This window comes from Puma concolor, chromosome D1, assembly GCF_028749965.1.
Source record: "Puma concolor isolate L17-30 chromosome D1, mPumCon1.1.hap2, whole genome shotgun sequence".
Lineage (NCBI taxonomy): Eukaryota > Metazoa > Chordata > Mammalia > Carnivora > Felidae > Puma > Puma concolor.
The window spans coordinates 37,700,390-37,720,860 of record NC_141676.1 but is presented as its reverse complement, the minus strand read 5'-3'; the positions used below and the strand labels follow the sequence as shown (position 1 = coordinate 37,720,860).

The window sequence follows — 20,471 nt, the reverse complement described above, 5'->3', positions numbered from 1 at the left end:
TCACGTGCATTGGGTGGTTGAAGAGAGAAAAGGACGTGGCCGAGGGACCCACATGGCTGAAGATGTGTTCTGTGAACTCTGTCATGAGAAAATTCACATTCTTAGAGTAGGACTAAACAAAAAGATAGTTACTCCATTGTGGCAGCCAGGCCCTCATTAGGCAAATGATATCCCTCTAGTAAGAGTTGAGGGAAATAAATACATGGGAAAATGGGAATAGATGTGTATATATTTATATGAGATGGAATACACTTATGTAAATTATTTCTCTATTTATGTGTACATAACACACCCACTCCCCCATAATGGGCACTTATGAAAGACTTTAAAAAGCAAAATTGCAGAAATGAGAAAACAGGGATATAAAATTATAGAAACATAAAAGTAGAAGATGAACTGGTGAAAATTTTAGTGTAAACTTTCACATGAAAGGAACCAACATTCTTGGAGATGAAAGTAAATTTAAAAGCAAAGAAGGTCAATGTGGAAATTTGAGGAATTCATGTTTGAAAATGGTGAATTTGAGCTAGCAGTTTCTGGTGATAATTTTTAAGGCATTAGTTATGTGTGGCTTTTATCAAAAGAGTTTGTGCCTTCCTCCCTACTGGGACCTCTGGGTCGCCCCTTGGAACAACAGACTCATTTGCAAGGGAGCATGTGACCTGTCCCTGAAGCAGGAATGCGTAGACAGTCTGTGATGAATTGTTTCATTTTTCTGGACTTATTTAAGGAGACTGGATAATCGGAAGTGATCTCCAAACTTCACCTACTCGTTGTGGAAAATGAAAGAAAGAAATAGAATATTCAGCAAAGAAAGACTTTTGGATCAGAAAAAGCACCATCTATTTGAAAGATGTGCAGAGTATGGCTGTGTGAAAGATAAAGACAAAGTTGTTTTGTTTTGTTTTTTAAGCCATATACTACTTGGCAATGAGAAAAGATGAAATCCTGCCATTTGCAACAACATGGATGGAACTGGAGGGTATTATTTTGAGTGAAATAAGTCAGTCAGCGAAAGACAGATGTCATATGTTTTCACTCATATGTAGAACTTGAGAAACTTAACAGAGGACCATGGAGGGAGGGAAGGGGAAAAACCAGTTTCAAACAGAGAGACTCTTTAAGAGACTTTTAAATACAGAGAGCAAACTGAGGGTTGATAGGAGGGTCGAGGGGAGGGGGAAATGCGTGATGGGAATTGAGGAGGGTGCTTGTTGGGATGAGCACTGGGTGTTGTACGTAAGCGATGAATCACGGGAATCTAGCCCCGAAGCCAAGAGCACACTGTATATACTGTATGTAAACTAACTTGACAATAAATTGTATTTAAAAAATAAAGATAAATGCCATATACAAAAGTAATGTTTTAAAATTTTATTTTAATGTTCATTTATTTTTGAGACAGAGAGAGACAGATCCTGAGTGGGGGAGGAGCAGAGAGCAAGGGAGACAGAATCTGAAGCAGGCTTTGGGCTCCAAGCCGTAGGCAGAGGGCCCAACGCGGGGCTTGAACTCACAAACCATGAGATCGTGACCTGAGCTGAAGTTGGACGCTTAACTGAGCCACTCAGGCGCCCCTACAAAAGTAATTTTTCTGTATATATTGATAAGTGGGATTGGTTTATATTATTCTTCTATATTCTTGAACTGTTTAAATAGCATAAGAAACTGACTTAGAGGAAGAAGAACATTTCTGTGCCTTAGAGAAGATTTTGGGAGCCAATTAGGATTATAGAGAATTCAGCGATTAAGCTATGGAAAGTGTCTGGCATTTTATTAGAGTGTAGCGAGAAATAGGAAGAACAAACAGTCATGATCTTGGAATGAAAGTTTCTGGAAGAGAAATGCTGAGATTTATAATTGTTCAAGACTCAGAAATATGGGAAAGGGGAGGATAAAACAAACTAAAAGAAAACAAAGCAAATAGCAGAGCTTTGCACTCCTAAGATCATGTCATGGTCTTATCTGAGGATATTGTGATGATTTTATGTGATGTTGGGAGAGATCCAGATATGCATGATATGAAAATAATTTGAATAGTGACTTTAGAGGATAAAATGAAATGATGTTGGAAAGGATTTTGTAAACTACAAAGGACTATTAAAATGTTAGAAAACATATTTGAGATCAGGTAGCCAGTTTGTGCCTAAGGTCTGAATGTTCAGAAAAAAATGTAATCATTCATTTTGCAGTGATTTCAGGTCAGATTACATCCTTATATCAGGACGTATATGAGAGCCTGCCAGCTATTTTGCAAAGAAGAAGGTTTTCATAGCAATAAAATAATTTTCTGGATGCTTAAGGATATATTTTTTCCTATGCTTTGGAATTTTTTTTTCTTTTTGCTTTTGTTTTCTTGAGTACCAGAACTGAATATTTTAAATTGAATTTTCATTTTTATAAAGAAATACAGGTATATAGGCAACAAAATGGTGCTGTAAGATTTATGATCCCAAATTGCAAGCCTGCCCCTTCCCGTGTCCCCTCTTTCCACTCATTTTTTTCTCCTGAGTTCTCCCAGAGGCAATTCGTTTCCCCCTTTCTAGCTGTTTCTTCTTTTATTTATCTCCAAGTTTCTAAATTATAAAATTATGCTGGTCTGTCTTAGTTTTTACACTGTCAGCATTTTTCTATGGAATACTCACAAACCCAGCAAAGCAAGAGTAGGAAGATGATGATTTAGTAGTCGCATGCCTTCCCCTCACCCCACCACACACATATGGACTCCCCTTCCTCTTGTTTGCCAGGCATCATCGATGATACCAATATTGGTCAAATCAGTATTCAGTATTTACTTTATAACAATCATGGGGGTGTCTGGGTGGCTCAGCCGGTTGAACGTCTGACTCTTGATTTCGGCTCAGGTCATGATCCCAGGGTCGTGAGATTGAGCCCCATGTTAGGCTCCACCTGAGCCTACTTAAGATTCTCTCTCTCTCTCTCTCTCTCTCTCTCTCTCTTTCTCTCTCTCCACCCCTCTCCCCCACTCACATGTGCTCTCTCACTCTCTCTCTCAAAACAAAACAAAACAAAAAACAAAACAAAACAAAACAAAACAAAACAATAATCATGTAAATATTGTAGTGTGCTGTGATTACTTTTCCTTTTCTTTTTACTTAACCATTTCTCTTTTCCTAAGTAGGACTAAGGAGCCCTTACCAGATCCCCTTAGAGAATTGTAAAACCTGTCACAATGGTGTCATAGGCAGATATACTGGCTAAGCTAGGGGTTTCGTTTCTGGTCCCTCCATGTCTCTCCTGCCCCACGTTGACCTCACAGTGTCGTCTGAGATTTTAATTTGCTCTTATGTTGGATTCCCTGTTTCCTGGATCACATGTCTTTTGTGGATTACTCCCTTATTTTCTTAGGGGTCATCATGAGAAAATGTATAGTCATTCACATATTGATTGAACATATATATTTATTGAACATATATTATGAAATAAGCACTATTCAAAGAGCTAAAGATATATCAGAGAAAAACACAGATGAACCCTGACTCCCTCGAAGACCTTTATGTTACTCTGTGAGTGCTTGTGTGTGTGTGGTTGGGGGAAGTTTAGGGTTGCCAGATTAAATACAGATAATCTACTTAATATCAGGCAAACAACAAATATTTTTTAATATATTATTTTCCAAATATTTTAAGGGACATACTTATACCTAGAGAATGTTTGTTGTTTATCTGACTCTCAAATTTAACTGGGTTTGTTGTATTTTTATATCACAAATCTGGCAACTTTGATTGGGAATCTTTATATTGTATAGATAATAATTTATAGACAATAAACATAATAAATATGTAAGTTATAGAGCTTGCTAGAAAGTGATTAGTGCCATGCTCGAGTAGGGCAGGATAAGGCAGATTGAGGGTGCCAGGAGCAGAGACTCCAATGTTAAAAGGGTGGTTAGGGTAAGCCTCTTTGAGGAGGTGAGACATTGTCAAGGGCGTGAAGGAGGTGAGGGGTTAGCTTTGCAGTTATCTGGGCAAAATGTCTTCTGAACAGAAGGAACACCAAGTCAAGAGCATGCCTGAAGTGGCCTTCTAGTGTTTGAGAAATAGCAAGGAGGCCAATAGGCTGTGACAGAGCATGGGAGCGAGCGGCCTGTGGGAGGACATGAAGTCAGAGAGATAACAGGAGTCCAAATCACATGGGAACGTAGACGGCATTGGAAGCACTCTGGAGTTTACGCCCAGTGAAACGGGGAGCCACACAGCGTTTTGAGTGGAGTTGTAACATACAGTAACTTCTGTCTTAACAAGATGCCTCTAGTTTCTCTGTTGAGAGCGTACTAAGGGGCAAGGGCAGAAGCAGGAGGAGCAGTTGGAGGGTTATTACAGTAATCCAGGTAAGATGGAGGAAATTTGGATTTAGGAATGGAGATGGGGAGAACAGTTGGGTTCAGGATGAAGTTTTCCTCTAACATTATATTGTGAGAAATTTCAAACATACATAGAATACCTACCCACAGAACGACCATCTGGGTTCTATAATGAGCACTTTGCTGCCTTTGCTTTATCATGTATTTACCCATCTCTCCATTTGGTTCCTGTAACATTCCCTAGCCTGGAGCATCTCTGATTCAATTTCCGCAAAGATAAACCTTCAGTGTCCTGCTGAGATGACACAGTCATTTACACTATGGGATACTGTCACAGGCATAGCAAATCTGAGGTGGGGTGCAGTAAATCTAACCAGTCCTTAGACTGGCGTTCAACCAATTCTCCTTTTTTCAGCTGCACATCTCTCCTCACCTGATGCAAGTACCTGGTGATTCTAAAACCTGAATTTCCTATACTTTCAAGGCATGGTTTGACTTGCTTCTTTTGGGCAAGCTGTCATTTCAGGCTTTGAATTTCAACTCTCTCCACTCTTAGTTGGTTACAATTCATCCCTCTGTTTTCCATCCTCTAAAAATGTGTTGGCCTTTCTTCTCTACTGTAATATCCTCTCAATTTCCCTTTGTCCTGTGACTTTAGCACATTTTTATTCCTTGCCTTTCATTTGAATGGGGCTTTGAGAAGAAAGAGACTCATGTTTTCAAATATTTTGTCGATATAAAAGATCTAACTGTATTTATTAATACTTTGTTTTCCATTTTTCTACCAACATACTAAAGATCCATTAAAAACAGTAGCAAAGTAATAGTTTTTCCAGTGTCTGCATTACAGACGCTGTTGTTGCCTTTCAGGACCCAGGAGGACACCGGGTTGGGAACCACCGAAGTGTATCATTGTCGCGAAAAAGACTGTGCTGTCTTTGGCTGTCTTGGTGCTGTTGGGTTTTGGTATCAGTGTTTCGATGAAAGAATGAGAACTCAGACTGAATCAGACAGACTTGAACCCGTTTGATCAGTGGAAGGAATGGGTTTTCATTGCCCCTTGGAGCCCAGCTCCCCTTGCTGAAGGTGTTGCGTCTTTGGGGTGGATGAAGTCTAGTTTCAGTTGGGCACATACCAGCTATGAATCCTTCCTCTAGCCAGCTCTTTCCTTTCCACCACCAGCATTTTTTGCCTCGTTGCTTTCATTGTGCTGAGTGTTCCATAAAATATTTATCATAACTTTGCCTTTCCTGTCTGAAATGGTGCTGTAGACTGGTAATTAGATTGCAGCTAAGCCTTCTTAATTTCATTTGGTGCAGATCTGGGAAAATGGAGACCTTACATAACAAGTCGATAAGAACTGACAGGCAGTTGGCAGTAAGTACTCCTACACATATTTCCAAGCAGATGCAAATGGAACATTCTGCCAGTCGATCGTTACATTCATCTGCAAGCTGCTCTTCTCATGTTTGCTTCCAGAAAGAAGCTACTGAGTCTCATTTGTCTACAACGAGCCTGGGAAGTGAACTATTCACTTTCCTTCTCCCAGAGGGAAACAACAAAAGCAAGCCAAACATTTTTTTCTGGCCAGCCCCAATAGCCAGACTCAAGGCCCCGTTCATGTTGGAGGATGGTTTGTCACCATTGTCACTGAGTGGTTTAGCCTTCAAATGAGGGTTTGAGGATTGTTATTCTCCTTAATGTATGATTTTGTTACTTACTGAAGACAACAGATCACAAAACTGGGAATCTAAAGACTCGGGCTGTGTTCTTGCTGTGTGTCTGTGAGCCACCTACCTAACCTCTCTGAGGTTCCATTTGTGCAATGGGAACAGTAATACTAGCCTGCAGAACAACTGGGCAGGTGTGATAAAATGAAATAACTTAAGAGAAAGTACTTTGCAGACTGTCAGGGGTCTCTCCCATAGAGTTTCCTTTTATAGTGTGGAACCAACAGCCGAGCACTCTGGTGTACTTAATTTCAACATTTTTGTATGGGTGAAACATCAGGTTCAAATGCAAATAAATTCTCCTAACCACATATTAAAACACCTTCTCTTTTCTGGTGCCAGATACGTTTAGAGTTGAGCGATATGATCATCAATGGAGACACCATAACACATATTCTTAGAAAAAAGAAGTGTTGTTCATGGAAATAGTCTAGATAAGAAGCCAGACAGTCATGACCCCTGGCAAAGCCCCTTTAGGGCATATAGTTAAGTGGTAATGTGTATTATCCTTGCGGTCAAAGATACTCAGGTTCCAATCTAAACTTTGTCAACTCCTAGCTAGGTGACTTTGGGAGATTTACTTAACCTATCTGGAACTGCCATTTTCTCATCTGTAGGTGTGGATAGTAATGCAAACCACTTAGAGCTGTTGCAGGAATTACCTGAAATGAAGCCTATAAGAAGCTCACCATCATCATTGCAATAACATTATTATTATTTTAATAATAATTTTAATAACAAAAGCAATGGCAGGCTACTATTGAATATCATGTGCCAGGTGACGTTGCTACATGCTAACATATATTTATCCAAAAAACTCTATATTAGAAACATTCTACAGATGAGCAAGGGAGGCACAGAGAGATTAAATAATATTTTAGAGTTATACAGATAGTTGGTGGTGACCACATCTCTCTGAAGCTTAATCTAAGAAAAAGGCATAAAAGATTATTAGGAAGATAGAAGTGAGATAACACCTATGAAAAATGTTTTGTAAACAACAAAGTGGTAATTCTAGAAGCTTGTCTATTTGAGGAGTATTTAACCATTTATAATTTCAAATAGCTAGAGAGGTTGAGATGAATCCCCAACCTTTGACAAGGAAGTCTACATAGGGCATCTGTGGTAAACAGAGCCTCACTCGCCCTATTACCAGGTGACCTTATCACTTACCTTGAAGATGCAGGTAGCAGGCTTTCAACATGGCGGACTAGCGACTGAACACCTGCCACTTTTCTCCTCCATGTGTCCATGTACCTTAGGCAGCCAGCTGAATTCCCAGTCGCCCAATTTTGAGCATATGCCATTTCAGGATAATACCAGTTGATGACAGAGTCTGTTGTCCTATAAATTAATTTAACACTCTTTCTCTGGAGAGCAGATGACTGCGTTCTAAACACAATATTTTCACTCAAGTTATGATGGCTTGTAAAAACACACAGTGAACGGGGTTGACAAGGAGGTATTAGGAAGCATATGATATCCCAGGAGGCTGAACTGATTTGAATTTAGGTGGCTTACTCCTCTAGGCAGTCAGTGTCAGAGATGGTTGTCTCTTAAAGGGATGGCTGTGGTGGAGAAGAGCAGTTAACAGATTGGGTAGAAATAGGAGCCATTGTGGTCAGTTACGTGGGGAAGGGCTTAATGAGAGCTGGAGTTATGCTGAGAGACCCAAGCATTTTAACACTCAAACATGAATAGAGAAAAAGGAGGGGCTGCAATTTGTAGTGAGTAATTTGTTACTATAGTGAGTGATATTTCTAAAACATGCATTCCAAATGTAATGAGAACTTGTGAAGGGCGATAATGAAGACAATGGTATACTTGATTTTGGAATCATTTGGGAGATTTTCTTCTCTCTTCCATTTCCCTTCTCCTTTCTCTCTCTCCTTCCATTGCTCTGATTCTCAATTCACCCTCCCTCTCTCCTGTATGATCCCTGTTACTTTGGGTCTTTGACCCAAAATGTATTTTTCTCTCAAAGGAATTCTCTAAGCCGTGGTTAAGGTGGATTATCATTCACATCCTGGTGTTTTTCAGACTCTCCCTCATAAAGACCAATCATTTTCATCTTTTCCTTTTTTTCTTTCCTGTAAATAAGTTATGTGTTCTACATATCACACACTACAATTGTTGTCCGGTGTACAAAGCTGAATAGGATGTGACCTTTTAGAGAGGTCACAGGGAATTAGAGAAATATGGACAAGAAAATAGGCAACAAAATATGACAGGTTCTATGCCTGAAGTTTGTGAAGGAAAATCTCAAGGTCCAAAAGAAGTAATCTAAAGGTTGGAGAGTACAAAAATATTCCATAAAGGCAGTGATGCCCGGGTGGAGCATTAGTAGGCATTAACATTGCTTATGCATTCATTAAACAAACATTTATTGAGTGCCCATTGTGTTGTTGGCACTGTACTCAGCCCTCAGGGCATGAATTTAGTAAGGAATAACCTTGCCGGGCACTCAACACATATTTATTGAATGGCCATAGGAAGGGACTCATTTTGATTCACCTGGTGAATGTGGATGTAGAAAGGCATGAAATCTTTAGGGGATTCCAAGGAGTCCAGAAATTTTGTGGGTTATGCAATTTGGAGTGTAGGTATGGGCACAGACAAGTAGGGCCACACAGTAGCTGCATCATTGTGCAATGCACAACCTACACAACGGTATGTGGTCTTTAAGGCGGAATGAGAAAGAAGGTGGGGAAGGAACAGTAGCTGAACCATGAAGTGCTTTGTGTGTCAGGCTAGTTGTTCTCATAGCGGGATGGGGAGGGGCAGAGGTAGGACAGGGGGTATCAGAATTGCTGACAAATGGTTTCTTCAAATTATGTATGCTTCTGCCCACCCTCAAGATGCAGATTCTGCCCTGGTCCCACACACCTGTACACACACACACCTGCATTCACACCACTGCTCTTTCAGAATCTTTGCCACAGACTTCTTGTGCTCATGAAAATGAGTCCTATTCTTCAGGTGAGCTGGAGCTAAAAATGGCTGAGAAACACTACAGACAATGGAGACCCATGCACAGGTTCTTAAGCAAAGCCGTAGCATGATCAGATTTTCCCTTTGGAATGACCACTCTGGCCCTGAAGTAAAGGCTAGATTGGTGAAGTGTGAGAGAGGATGAGGGCATCCTGCTAGGAAGCTTTCACATCCTCAGGGGCTGATGACCTTGGTATACAGAGAATATGACATATATTCCTCTCCCCCAGTTTTCAAGGTCACAAACACAAGATTCAAATCTGAATGAAAGAGATTTGTCAGTGTTTTGCTGAGAAGGTGGAGACGCCTGAAACTTTTCATAGGAATTATGATTTAGGACAGATGTGAACATTCACGCAGATCTGTGCCGGGGAATTGATGAAATCAAGCTACCAAATATGAATATGAAGCATTTACCTTTATTTATTTATTTAAAATTTTTAAATGTGTTTTAAATTTATTTTTGGGACAGAGAGAGACAGAGCATGAGCAGGGGGAAGGCAGAGAGAAAGGGAGACACAGAATCCGAGGCAGGCTCCAGACTCTGAGCTGTCAGCACAGAGCCTGACACGGGGCTCGAACTCATGGATGGTGAGATCATGACCTAAGCTGAAGTCGGACGCTCAACCGACTGAGCCACCCAGGCGCCCCAGAAGCATTTAACTTTAAATTATGTTTATTAAAAGACATGTCCTGCTCTTGTTTATTTTTGTTTATGATTTATATAATATAGCTATAGATAGCTTGGCCATCTTGACAACAAATGCATCACCAATAAATCCATATTATTTTCTGGCTCTGTTACATGGCCATTTCTTTTTCATTTAGTCAAACGTATGATTTTCTGTGATTTACATAGATATCAGCTGTGCCTTATCCGCAAAACGTGAGTTGATGTATTTCTGTTTCGAAAGACTAGTGTCCGCAGGAAGAAAAACATACTTTTCTTGCTTTAAGCTCCTTAAGACCTATACATGATGTGATTCCAGAATGTCTCTCCAAGCTATAAGATTAGGGAAAAGAAAATCTCCTTTCTGAAATCCTATTACATCATAAGAGCCAGAGCACTGGACCCCTTATACCGCAGTGATCACAGCGTTTGTAGGGAGCGGTTGATTAATCATTTCTACAACTTTAAAATTTTCCATTGTGATCTAACTTAATATGGGAGAATTAATGTATTTCCTTTCAACCCATTTTTTTCCTTTGAATTAGTATGTGGATGAACCACAGAACTTTTTGGTTATAATTTTTTTTCCCTACAGTGTTAGGAAAGTAAGATTGAAAGGTGGTGCTAGAAAGCAGGCTTTAGGCTGCATATTGTAACCTAACAAAACGTGCATTGCATCCGAAAAAACAAAGCGAGGACTTACCTGACGTGTCACGAACCATTGCTGGGTCAATATGTTAAGTGCTTCACCCACCTTTAAATATAGGATTCATCTTTAGAGTAATAGTTTGGGGAGGAGTATAGCTCTCCAACTGTCAGGCTGTGTACAAGATGGGGAATAAAGAAGTGATTTCTAGTGTGGCCCTGGGGAGCCTCCTGGGTGACCCTCTGTCTGCCTGTGAAATGAGAGCATTGCCAGTGACCTCAGTGTTTCTTTTTATCTTTCTTATTTTAACAAGGCATATCTGTAGATTACCTGGCACACAGTGGGTGCTCTACTATTATGACTGTGTCATCTAAGGAGAAAAAGTTCCCTTTTGCTGGCACGTAGGAAGAGGCCTCATTAGAAAACAACACATAATTAAGCATTATGATGGGAAAAGGCATAAAGCAAAATGCCCTTGACACGAATGGAAATGTTTTCTCCCATTACCAAATTATTAAAAACAAAAACAAAAACATACCTTTGAGGCATTCTGGCTCTTTTCTTGGGCAAGGAATGTATGTCACTCATAGACATCAAAGAAGAAAATATTCAGGGCACTTGGGTGGCTCAGTCAGTTAAGGGTCTGACTTCGGCTCAGGTCATGATCTCATTTTGTGAGTTTGAGCCCTGCATTGGGCTCTGTGCTGACAGGTCAGAGCTCGAAGCCTGGAGCTTGCTTTGGATTCTGTGTCTCCCTCTTTCTCTGCCCCTCCCCCACCCTCTCTCTCAAAAATAAACAAACATTAAAAATAAATAAATAAATAAATAAATAAATAAATAAATAAATAAATAAAATATTTACAGTATCTGCAACAGTCCAGATCTGCTTAAACTTCATGAAGGCCACTGGGAGAAATGTTGAGACAGATTTTTGTTACTGTTTTGGGGTCTTTCCCCCCTGCCCCCTTCAGCATTGAGAGATGTTGCTAAGTTGTGCTACGTTGGTGATGAATCTTCTTCACCTTCTTCACTTTTGGTAGGATCATAGGCACCGTGAGGAATGAGGCAGGTTGTAAAAACTAGGAAGAGCCAGAATAGGCCTGATGGGGCAACATACGGCTTTGCAACATATAGTATTGGAGATTTGTAGCAATTCTTTTTCTTTGCTTGAGAAGAAAGGCCACAAACAGCAGCATGGATAACCACTATTAAATACTCAGTTCACTTGTGATGCTACCAGTCAAGAGGAGTTATCTTTTGGAACGGAGAACACAAAATTGTTCAACATTGTGAAGCATCATAAGTAAAGGAGCTGTAACCGAACAGAGAATCAAAGTCTAGTCCTACTTATGCCGACAGATGCCTGGCTATAAGTGTATTCTATCCTATTACCTGCACTTGACACATGTTTATTTCTAAAGTAATTAGGGCCACTACAGTATAATCTTCTGAAATTAAATTTGATGTTTATATAGGGTTTATTAGAACATAGCCCCATAAATCATTTTATGCGAGCATTTGATTTGCTTAAGCTGCTTGTTACTATTTCTGACACTGATAATTCCTTGTTTGTTCTAAATTTCAATTGTAAGTAACTAAGCAGGTATGAAAATCCACATTGAAGAGCTTAACGGAGTCAGTGGGTCTGGCAGAATGGGAAAATGGGTCTTGTCCCAGATTTGTGCTGTGATCTTGCCCAGGTGGTTTAAGAGCAGCACTTCTCAGAGCATCAGTGTTGCCATCTGTAAAATGGAGTAATGCTGAAAATGACATCATCAGTTAGGCAAAGTTAAGTAGAGCCTGTGGAAGTATATATGAAAAAGAGTATTAATATCACAATATTGATACTGTTCTGAGCTTACATATGGGAGATTAAAAAAAATGAGAAGCACATCATCACTCTTTTTGGAGAGCTCGCATGTTATTAAAAGAAGCACACAAGTAAATTAGCAATTAAAGTAGACTAAAACAATTGAAATCATGTGTCATCTAAACAGCATACAGCAAGGAAGCATTCACTTATCTGGTAAGGTGGATGATTGTTGGAAATTTTTCAGGTGGAGGTGACGTTTGAATTGATGTTTGCGGTCCAGGTAAGTAGGGAGGGCAAGACAGAAAAGACACTCCACATTTAGGGGCAAATATGCAAAAGCATGGAAGAAAGGCTGTGTTGTCTGGGAACATAGAACTAAAATAATTCACGAGTCCCAGAGCTCAGGGAAGGACAGGTGAGGCTGACAGGAGTGGTCTTGGTGAGTAATGTATGCAAACAAAGGGAATTGAATATTAGCCTGTAGGAGAGAGGGAGCTAGTGAAGGCATTTAGGCAGAAGACAATCAAACAGGCATTTATGGAAGTCCCTTTGGTGGGAATGGACTTACTAAATGGATCAGACTCTCCCAAGGCTAGAGGCAGTGAGATCCTCTGCATGCAGCAAAGCTTAAAAGTAGGCAGAAGAAAACAGAACCCTGAAAAGAGGCAGAGAAAGTACGAGAGAGGTAACAGGAGGTCCAGTAAAGAGTCTTGTCACAGAGAATAAAGGAGTAGGGAGTTTCCTGGAAGGAATGGTCAATACTATTAGATACCTCAGTATCCGATAAGATCAAGACAGATAAGGATTAAGGACCATCCTTTGGATTCGACAATCCCGGAAGCCACGATTCTCTTCACTGTGCAGTCAGTTAAGATGTGGGGGCAGAAGCAACGTGTAGTGGGTCAGACAGTGACTAGGAAGTTGGAAATGAAGACATCACGTGGAAACTTACCAGAAAGCTCAGAGGTAAGGCAAAGATAGGAGAACAAAGTAGCCTGGGATGGAAGGAGCAGAGTTTTGCTTTGTACGAGAGTGGGAGAGGCTTGGGGATAAGGACCATTATACAATAAGTTGGAGAGAGAGGCGAGTGATGTGATGTCTGATAGGAGCTTCTGCATAGTGGTAACGGGAATTAGGATATATGGGGAGGAGTTGACTTTGGACAGAGGGACTTCTTTCTGTGATGAGGAAAGTGGAGAAAAGGGTAAATATAGGCTGGAGTAAATAAGCCGGTGGAGGTGCTGAGAGAGAAAACCATGTCTGATGACATGCTAGATGCCATCCGTAGAATGATGAGGACAGAGATGAGTGGCACGTTTGATAATAGTAGGAGGAACAGGAAATGCCGCTGACCAAAACCAAAAAGCAAAAGGATCAATTGACTGCAACTGACCTAATGTCACCCATTCCTGAGATGAAAAGAGTTCTTCCAGAAGGAGCTCAGTGGCTCTGCCCTGATTCTGAAGGAAGATTATACACTTCAACCAAGCCTGGGGTTTTGTAGGGCAAGCACTGGGTGGGGAGGGAGGGAGGAACTGAGAGTAGTTTGGTTTATAGCAGGTTAATTTGCTTTTAGGTTAAACAGTAGGGGTTTGGTTTATGGAGATGGGGATGGGTGTTTTCTTTCCTTTTTTCTTTTTCTTGAGACTTAGCACAAACTAAGGTAAGGCATGGAATTTAAATCTCTATAATCAAGGATGTAAATGCTTATGGCCATGAAATCTTAACCCCATGCCTGAAACTGTTGTTCAGTTTGACCACTGGCCTTCTTGGAGAATTACAGCTTGCTGATTAGTTATTGAAATGATATGAGGGAGGGGGTGGGCAGAAATTTAATCCCTATGTTAGTCACATTCAGTATAACTCTGCTTCATGTTGGATCCACTACGCATGCGTGGATTTATTAAAGAATCTGCGAGAAGGGTTCGTACCTAAATGACCTTATATGCCAGGCGGAAAAACATTTCTTTCACTGTTTTCCAGCGTTAGCTAATTGTTTAAAAACTATACTGACTGGTAGCTCTTTCTGGTTGAAATAGTCAGCTCACAGTCAAGTGAATTTGGGCATTCTGCCAGGCATTCATACCAAGGATGTTTAGAGGAAAACTCTTAAATGTAATTTGTAGGGCTGGGGGGCGCGGTATGCCAGAACTTCAACAATATGCCAAACTGTTCTCTAGAACAGTGGCAGAAAGGGTCAGAGTACTGTTTTGATGCCCGCCTTTGTAATTTTTGTCCCAGCAACTCCAAGTTTTGGAAGCAGGCAGTAGAGGCACACACAGGAGTTTGTGGGAATGGAACTGGGTCAGTCAAATTATAAAAGCCTTGATGGATTTTGCTTTACAAAGAACTGTTGGTGGGACAAGTACTAGACTGGAGTCAGGAAATCCAGATTCTAGTCTAAGCAAATCACACCAAAGATCTGGGCCTCAGGATCTTCATCAGAAAAACAAGAACACGGTACCACTGGCAGGACCCGGGAAGGCAAAATGGTTACAGCTGAATCCTGACTCCTTTTGTCTGCTTTATGTTACAGGGATTCCCAGTGAGGTTTTAATGAATAGATTCTGATGCTAAAATAGGTTTAAAACTTCTAGCTAGATGTTTCTGAAGGTCCTTTCTATTCTAATTCTATTCTTAATTATAATTCTAATTCTCTAAATGAGAATAACCAGTCGAGTTACATTTAACTTCATTTTCTTATGAGTCTTATGGTTTCTATGGATATCCAGCACATTTTTGTTAACTTTCCACAATATTTGAAACTGCTTCATGTCAACCACATGAATCAGGATTTCTTAGCTGGAGTCCATGGATGGATTTCTGGGAGTCTGTGAACCCCCTAAACACACATGCAAAATTTTGTGGATACAGACATCTGAAAAGAGAGTCCAGAATTTCCATCAGATTCTCAACAGGTGAATGAAAGCAGTAAGTATATGTCATCTTCCACTTGATGGGAGTCAAAAAAACCCCAGATCTCAAACTGACACAGCAAGAGGAATTCAAATAGATTTTACAGGCTCTGCAATGTAAGTGACTCCCCAAATCTCCTCACCCAACTATCTGTCCTTCCCAAGACTACACTGCCAGTATGTATTCTTAACATCACCGGCATGGAACAGAGTCAGCAGGATCTCTGATTATGGAGCAACATCTCCCCTTTATCTTACATTTTCTGATATTTGAAAAAAGCCAAGATAAACGTCTTTGGCTCTTCATGCCAGACGTCTACAGCTCTGACATGTTTTTATTGATAAAAAGAACCATACATTCTTCACTTTTTCAATATGTAGCCTGTTACCTGGAAATCTAGATGTGACATAGGCCTGAAGGTAAGTTTTTTTTTTTTTTTAAAGATGTATTCTAAAGTAATTAGAAAGAATAAGAGTAAAGGAAAATATAAATGTTTGGCCATTCAACAACATCTTGCCTGGAAGGGCTCAGTGACTGGAGAAGACTTCAGTTTTTCTGAGTGCATTTCCTTTCCATTTCGCATTGAGCATTTGTGTGATTATTAACAATTATTTTCAAGAGAGACATTTCCATGGTCTTTTGAGTCCTCGTTCAGAGGGGAATAACTTGGTGGGAAGAATGAAGCACTTATCGGAGACAGTGGGCAGAAAACGGGGGAAGTGATGAGGCTGTAATGGAACATCAGATGTCAGACAGAAGCCTCTATACACATCCAGCCAAACAAGGGATTATACATAAACCCGGATTCCCATAGCAGGGCAAAGCTGGGTCCTGGGGATGTGAACCCATGATCCACTTGCATGGGAAAAACAAAGCTTCTTTCATATACTGTATGCTAACTCAGGCACTGTGCACCAAGTAGGAAAACAATGGGGCATAAAAAAACAAGAAAGAAAACAGTAACAGTGCTAAAAATGAAAGTTGGTTTAAGATACTGTAAGAATTCTCAGAATTTAATCCTTTTGCTCTTCTTTCATTTCAGATGCTGCACAACAAACATGTCATGGTCCGTGTGGGAGGAGGATGGGAAACTTTTGCAGGGTATTTGTTGAAACACGACCCCTGCCGGATGCTGCAGATCTCCCGTGTGGATGGCAAAACATCCCCCATCCAGAGCAAATCTCCAACTCTTAAGGACATGAATCCAGATAATTACTTGGTCGTCTCTGCCAATTATAAGGCTAAGAAGGAGATTAAGTAAAACTAGTTGGTCACTACAAGGGGACTCTCCTAATGGCCTGTACCCATTTCTCCAGTGTAGTTAGTTTAGTTCACATGCTCTGACAATTACTTTGGAAAAAGGCGTAACAGCCAGAAAAATGTCATTATTATTGAAAAATGTTCAAAGAGTAGCACTATTTATTTTGATGCTTCTGTAGAACATGACCAATTAAAAGAAATTCTAGGCTCAGATTTAAACTAGAAAAATTGTAGGCAAATTATTATTTCTTGATATGTGAACACAGGATTTAGTACACAGTACTAGAAGTACAATTCTAGCTAGAGATAAAAACTATTAGAAGAAAATACTTAGGATTTATAGATAAGTCAACAGAAAGTGCCTGCTTTATGTCTACAAAGTAAAAGCACCCCAGACATTTTTATAATTGCAGGATTTTTAAGCTAATTTTTAAAAAGTGACAATTAGTGTGATAACGTGCTACTAAAAATATTCAACAGCACTACAAATAAGTACACAGTGTTCATAACCGTAACACTTTACTAGAAAGGCCACTTCAGAAAAGTTTACATTCACTTGGAAGATTGCCTTAAAGTTTATTCCTTATCTATGACCAAATATCTGGGGTACTTTTGGAAGTTTTCAGTACACCCCTTAGAGAATTGCTTATGAAGTGTTTCACACATTCCTAAGCACATGGCTGTGTTGAGACCGACTTAGTGTATTTCACACACATAAGCTGACATACGTTTATATTTTGACAGAATAAATTGTACAGTCCAATGTTCATTGACTTCATGTTATTTTAAAGCATTTTCTTATGAAAATATACCTTTAGTTAATCCTACTTTGCTATGCTGTCTAGTAAAGTAAATTCACTGTAGCTGATGTTACAGACGTATGTATACCCTTGTATACCTAGGACAGGGCTGTTGTGTACCCATAAACAGCAAACTATTGTCCTCACTGATTCAAGAATTAAAAAGATAAATTAAAAAAATTATGTCTCTATATTAGTGCTTCATTCTGAAATAAAAATAATCTTCAAATGGCAACTTTCCCTCAGAGTTCTAGAAAGAGTCGCATTAGGGTTCCCTAGTGCTTCTTCACTTTTGAGTGTTAGCATTGTTTGCTCCCCTTAGCAGAAAAACAAAATATTATCATAGGTAATCCCTTAACTGCCACCTTGAGTTTAATAAGTATAGGCAGAGTTAATTTGTCACTCCCTCATTCTTCTACGATAAAAAAATCCACCTCTCCTGCTCCAGAAAGTCAGGAAATATCTCAATTTGTCACATGACTGATTTAGTCAAAGTACACAAAACCTGTTCATTGTGAAGTTTAGTGGTACTAGAAATGGGGTTGTAATTATGCTGGGAAAAAACAATTAAAATTAAAGTTTTATCAGAGATAAAATCACCTTGGAACAGTAATAATTGTAATATCTTTTAAAATACAGACATTGAGTGATTTGACTTTTATGTTACTAAACTAATGTTAGCACTGAATTTCTCTATATAGTAATTGGCAATAGTATTTTCCTCAAAACTTTCTCCTGTGCTTAATTTCTTCCCACAAACGTATCTATGTCCTTAAAAATTAAAATTAATTTCATTTAGTTAAAATATGTATAGGTAAACAAAAATCATATTAATCCCTTCATCTATTTTATTGGATGTTCTATGCTAATGTACTAAATTACCAGAAGTGTAGTGGCTTAAACAACACAAATTTATTATGTTATTGTTCTATGGGCCAGAAATTTGAGATTGTCTCACTGGGCTAACATAAAGATGTCAGCAGGGCTGTGCTTCTTTTGAGGAGTCTAGGAGAGAATTCGTTTCCCTGCTTTTTCCACGTTCTAGAGGCTGATTTCCTTTGCTCATGTTCTCTTTCCTCTATCTTCAAAGCCAGCAATAGAGTATCTCAATGAGACTTCTTTCTTTACATCTCTCTGACCACAGGTAGAAAGATTTTCTGCTTTTAAGAACCTATGTGAGGGGCGCTGGGGTGGCTCAGTTGGTTAAGCGTTTGGCCAAAGTCGTTTGGCTCAGGTCATGATCTCAGGGTTCATGAGTTCAAGCCCCATGTTGGGCTCTGTGCTGACAGCTCAGAGCCTGGAGCCTGCTTCAGATTCTGTGTCTCCCTCTCCCTGCCCCTCCCTTGCTTGCTCTCTCTCAAAAACAAATATTAAAAAACATAATTAAAAAAAATAATAATCCATGTGATCAGAATGGGTCCACCTAGATAACGTAATGCAATCTCTCCATTTTAAGGTCATTAGATGAATCACATCTGCAAAATACCTTTTGCCATGTAACGTATTTCCAGGGTCCAGTGATTAGTATGTGAACATATTTGGGGTAGGGTGGCATCATTCTTTCTGCTTATACAACATCTATGATGGTCTTTTAGGTGTTGCTAAGAACGTGGTCACAATTGACCTTGAGGTCTAGCTGCTAGCTGAATGGAATTCAACAAGGATATGGAAAAACGAGACTACATTCAGAAGGAAATGACCAAATGTAGATTGCTCTTACTCATTGACTCCTTAGTGAAAATTACTATGTTCTTTTTCCTAAATTGTTTTCACTATTATAAATCTTGCATTTCCATGTAAACTTTAGGGTCATTTTGTCAATTTCTCTGAAAAAGTTTGCTGGGATTTTGCACTGAATCTATTGATCAATTTCAGAATGCAATTTTGACAATACTGAGTCTTCTAAACCATGAACATGCAATGGTCCCAAACATTTAGGGTTTTTTTTTTTTTTAACTTCTCAACTATGTCTTGTAGCTTTTAGTTCAGATCTTTTACTTCTTTTATTTTTTCCTAAGTATTTTATTCTATGTGATGATGCTGTAATTGAATTTTCTTAATTTTAGATTACTTATTACTTGCCTGTAGAAATAGCATTGACATTTTCATATATGGACTTGGTATTCTGCAGCATTGCTAAACTCATTAGTTCTACAAACTTGTGTGTAGATACTTAAGAATTATCTACATGAGACACTTGGTATTTTTTTTAACCTACTTTAAGTATGTCTGTTACTAATAACCTACCTGAGAAATGTAGGATAAGAAAAGGGCACCCTAGGAATTAGGTAGAATAGGAAGTTTAGGATAACTCCTTGACTTCTGACTAATGTAAGAAAAACAGATTTCAGAGAAATAGGCTAGAAAGAGTTTGTATGCAAAACTACTTAGTTCCATTTGAGGTTAAGTTTGAAGTACTTGCAAAAGTTGGCTCAAACCTGTGACTACAGGACATTGATTTGAAACCCAAACCAAGTATGGTGCTATAAAAATAGGCAATGCATGGAGCCTGGGTGAATCATGACATCAGCTCAGGTCATGATCTCACGGTTCATGAATTCGAGCCCTGCAGCAGGTTCCGTGCTGACAGTGTGGAACCTGCTTGGGATTCTCTCTCTCCCTATCTCTCTCTGTACCTCTCCAACTCGTGCATGTCTCCCCTGGACCCCACCTCAAAATAAATAAACTTAAAAAAAATAGGCAATGCAATCTGGGCTATAATAAAAGTATCATGTTCAGGTCAGACCATAATAGTCATATTTAGAGGTAATATTTGCAAGATGAAACATATCTGGAAGAATAGAAAAACAAAAAGCCATGTCATATGAGAAATTTTAACTGAGTTTTCAAAACAAACTTCTCTGAATCAAACCAAAACTTGTTCAAAGTCTATGAAATACACAGATGCCTTCCTAGTGGCTTTTGAGAAAATCAAAGAAAATGGCTATGGTGTCACAGTTGAATCAGCTTAGAGCACATGTAGTAGGGGAATTTGAGATGCTTGTTTGGAAGTGTTAAAAACAAAACAAAATAACCACACACACCTTAAATGTCAACGCAGATAGGTGTGCCTACCTACCTCTCTCTTACTAACCTATTTATGCAGATATTATTCAAACCTAAAACTGACAAGTTACTTTTTCTTCTAAGGGTGTACTATAATTCCTAGTGAAGATTTACAAATCGGACTGTTGGAAAAAAAACCTCAAAGCTTACGTCAATTCTCCTGGGGTACAAAGGATGATAGCTAGAACTTTTACATTATTGTATTTCTCTAAGGCAACAGGAGACTATTACCATTTCTCCTTTAGAGTATAGAAA

General features: G+C 39.3%; 1 protein-coding gene across 4 annotated transcripts in view; it reads left to right on the top strand.

Annotated features, from left to right (window-relative positions):
- GAS2 (growth arrest specific 2) overlaps nucleotides 1-17,177 on the top strand; it is a 131,169-nt gene extending 113,992 nt beyond the window's left edge. For all 4 annotated transcript variants that reach the window (XM_086677805.1, XM_025928684.2, XM_086677804.1 and 1 more), the window contains exon 8: nucleotides 16,133-17,177. In XM_086677805.1, coding sequence (XP_086533931.1) covers nucleotides 16,133-16,351 — 219 coding nt within the window. In that variant the 3' untranslated portion in view covers nucleotides 16,352-17,177. The remainder of the gene's footprint in view (nucleotides 1-16,132) is intronic.
- Nucleotides 17,178-20,471: the final 3,294 nt, after the last annotated feature.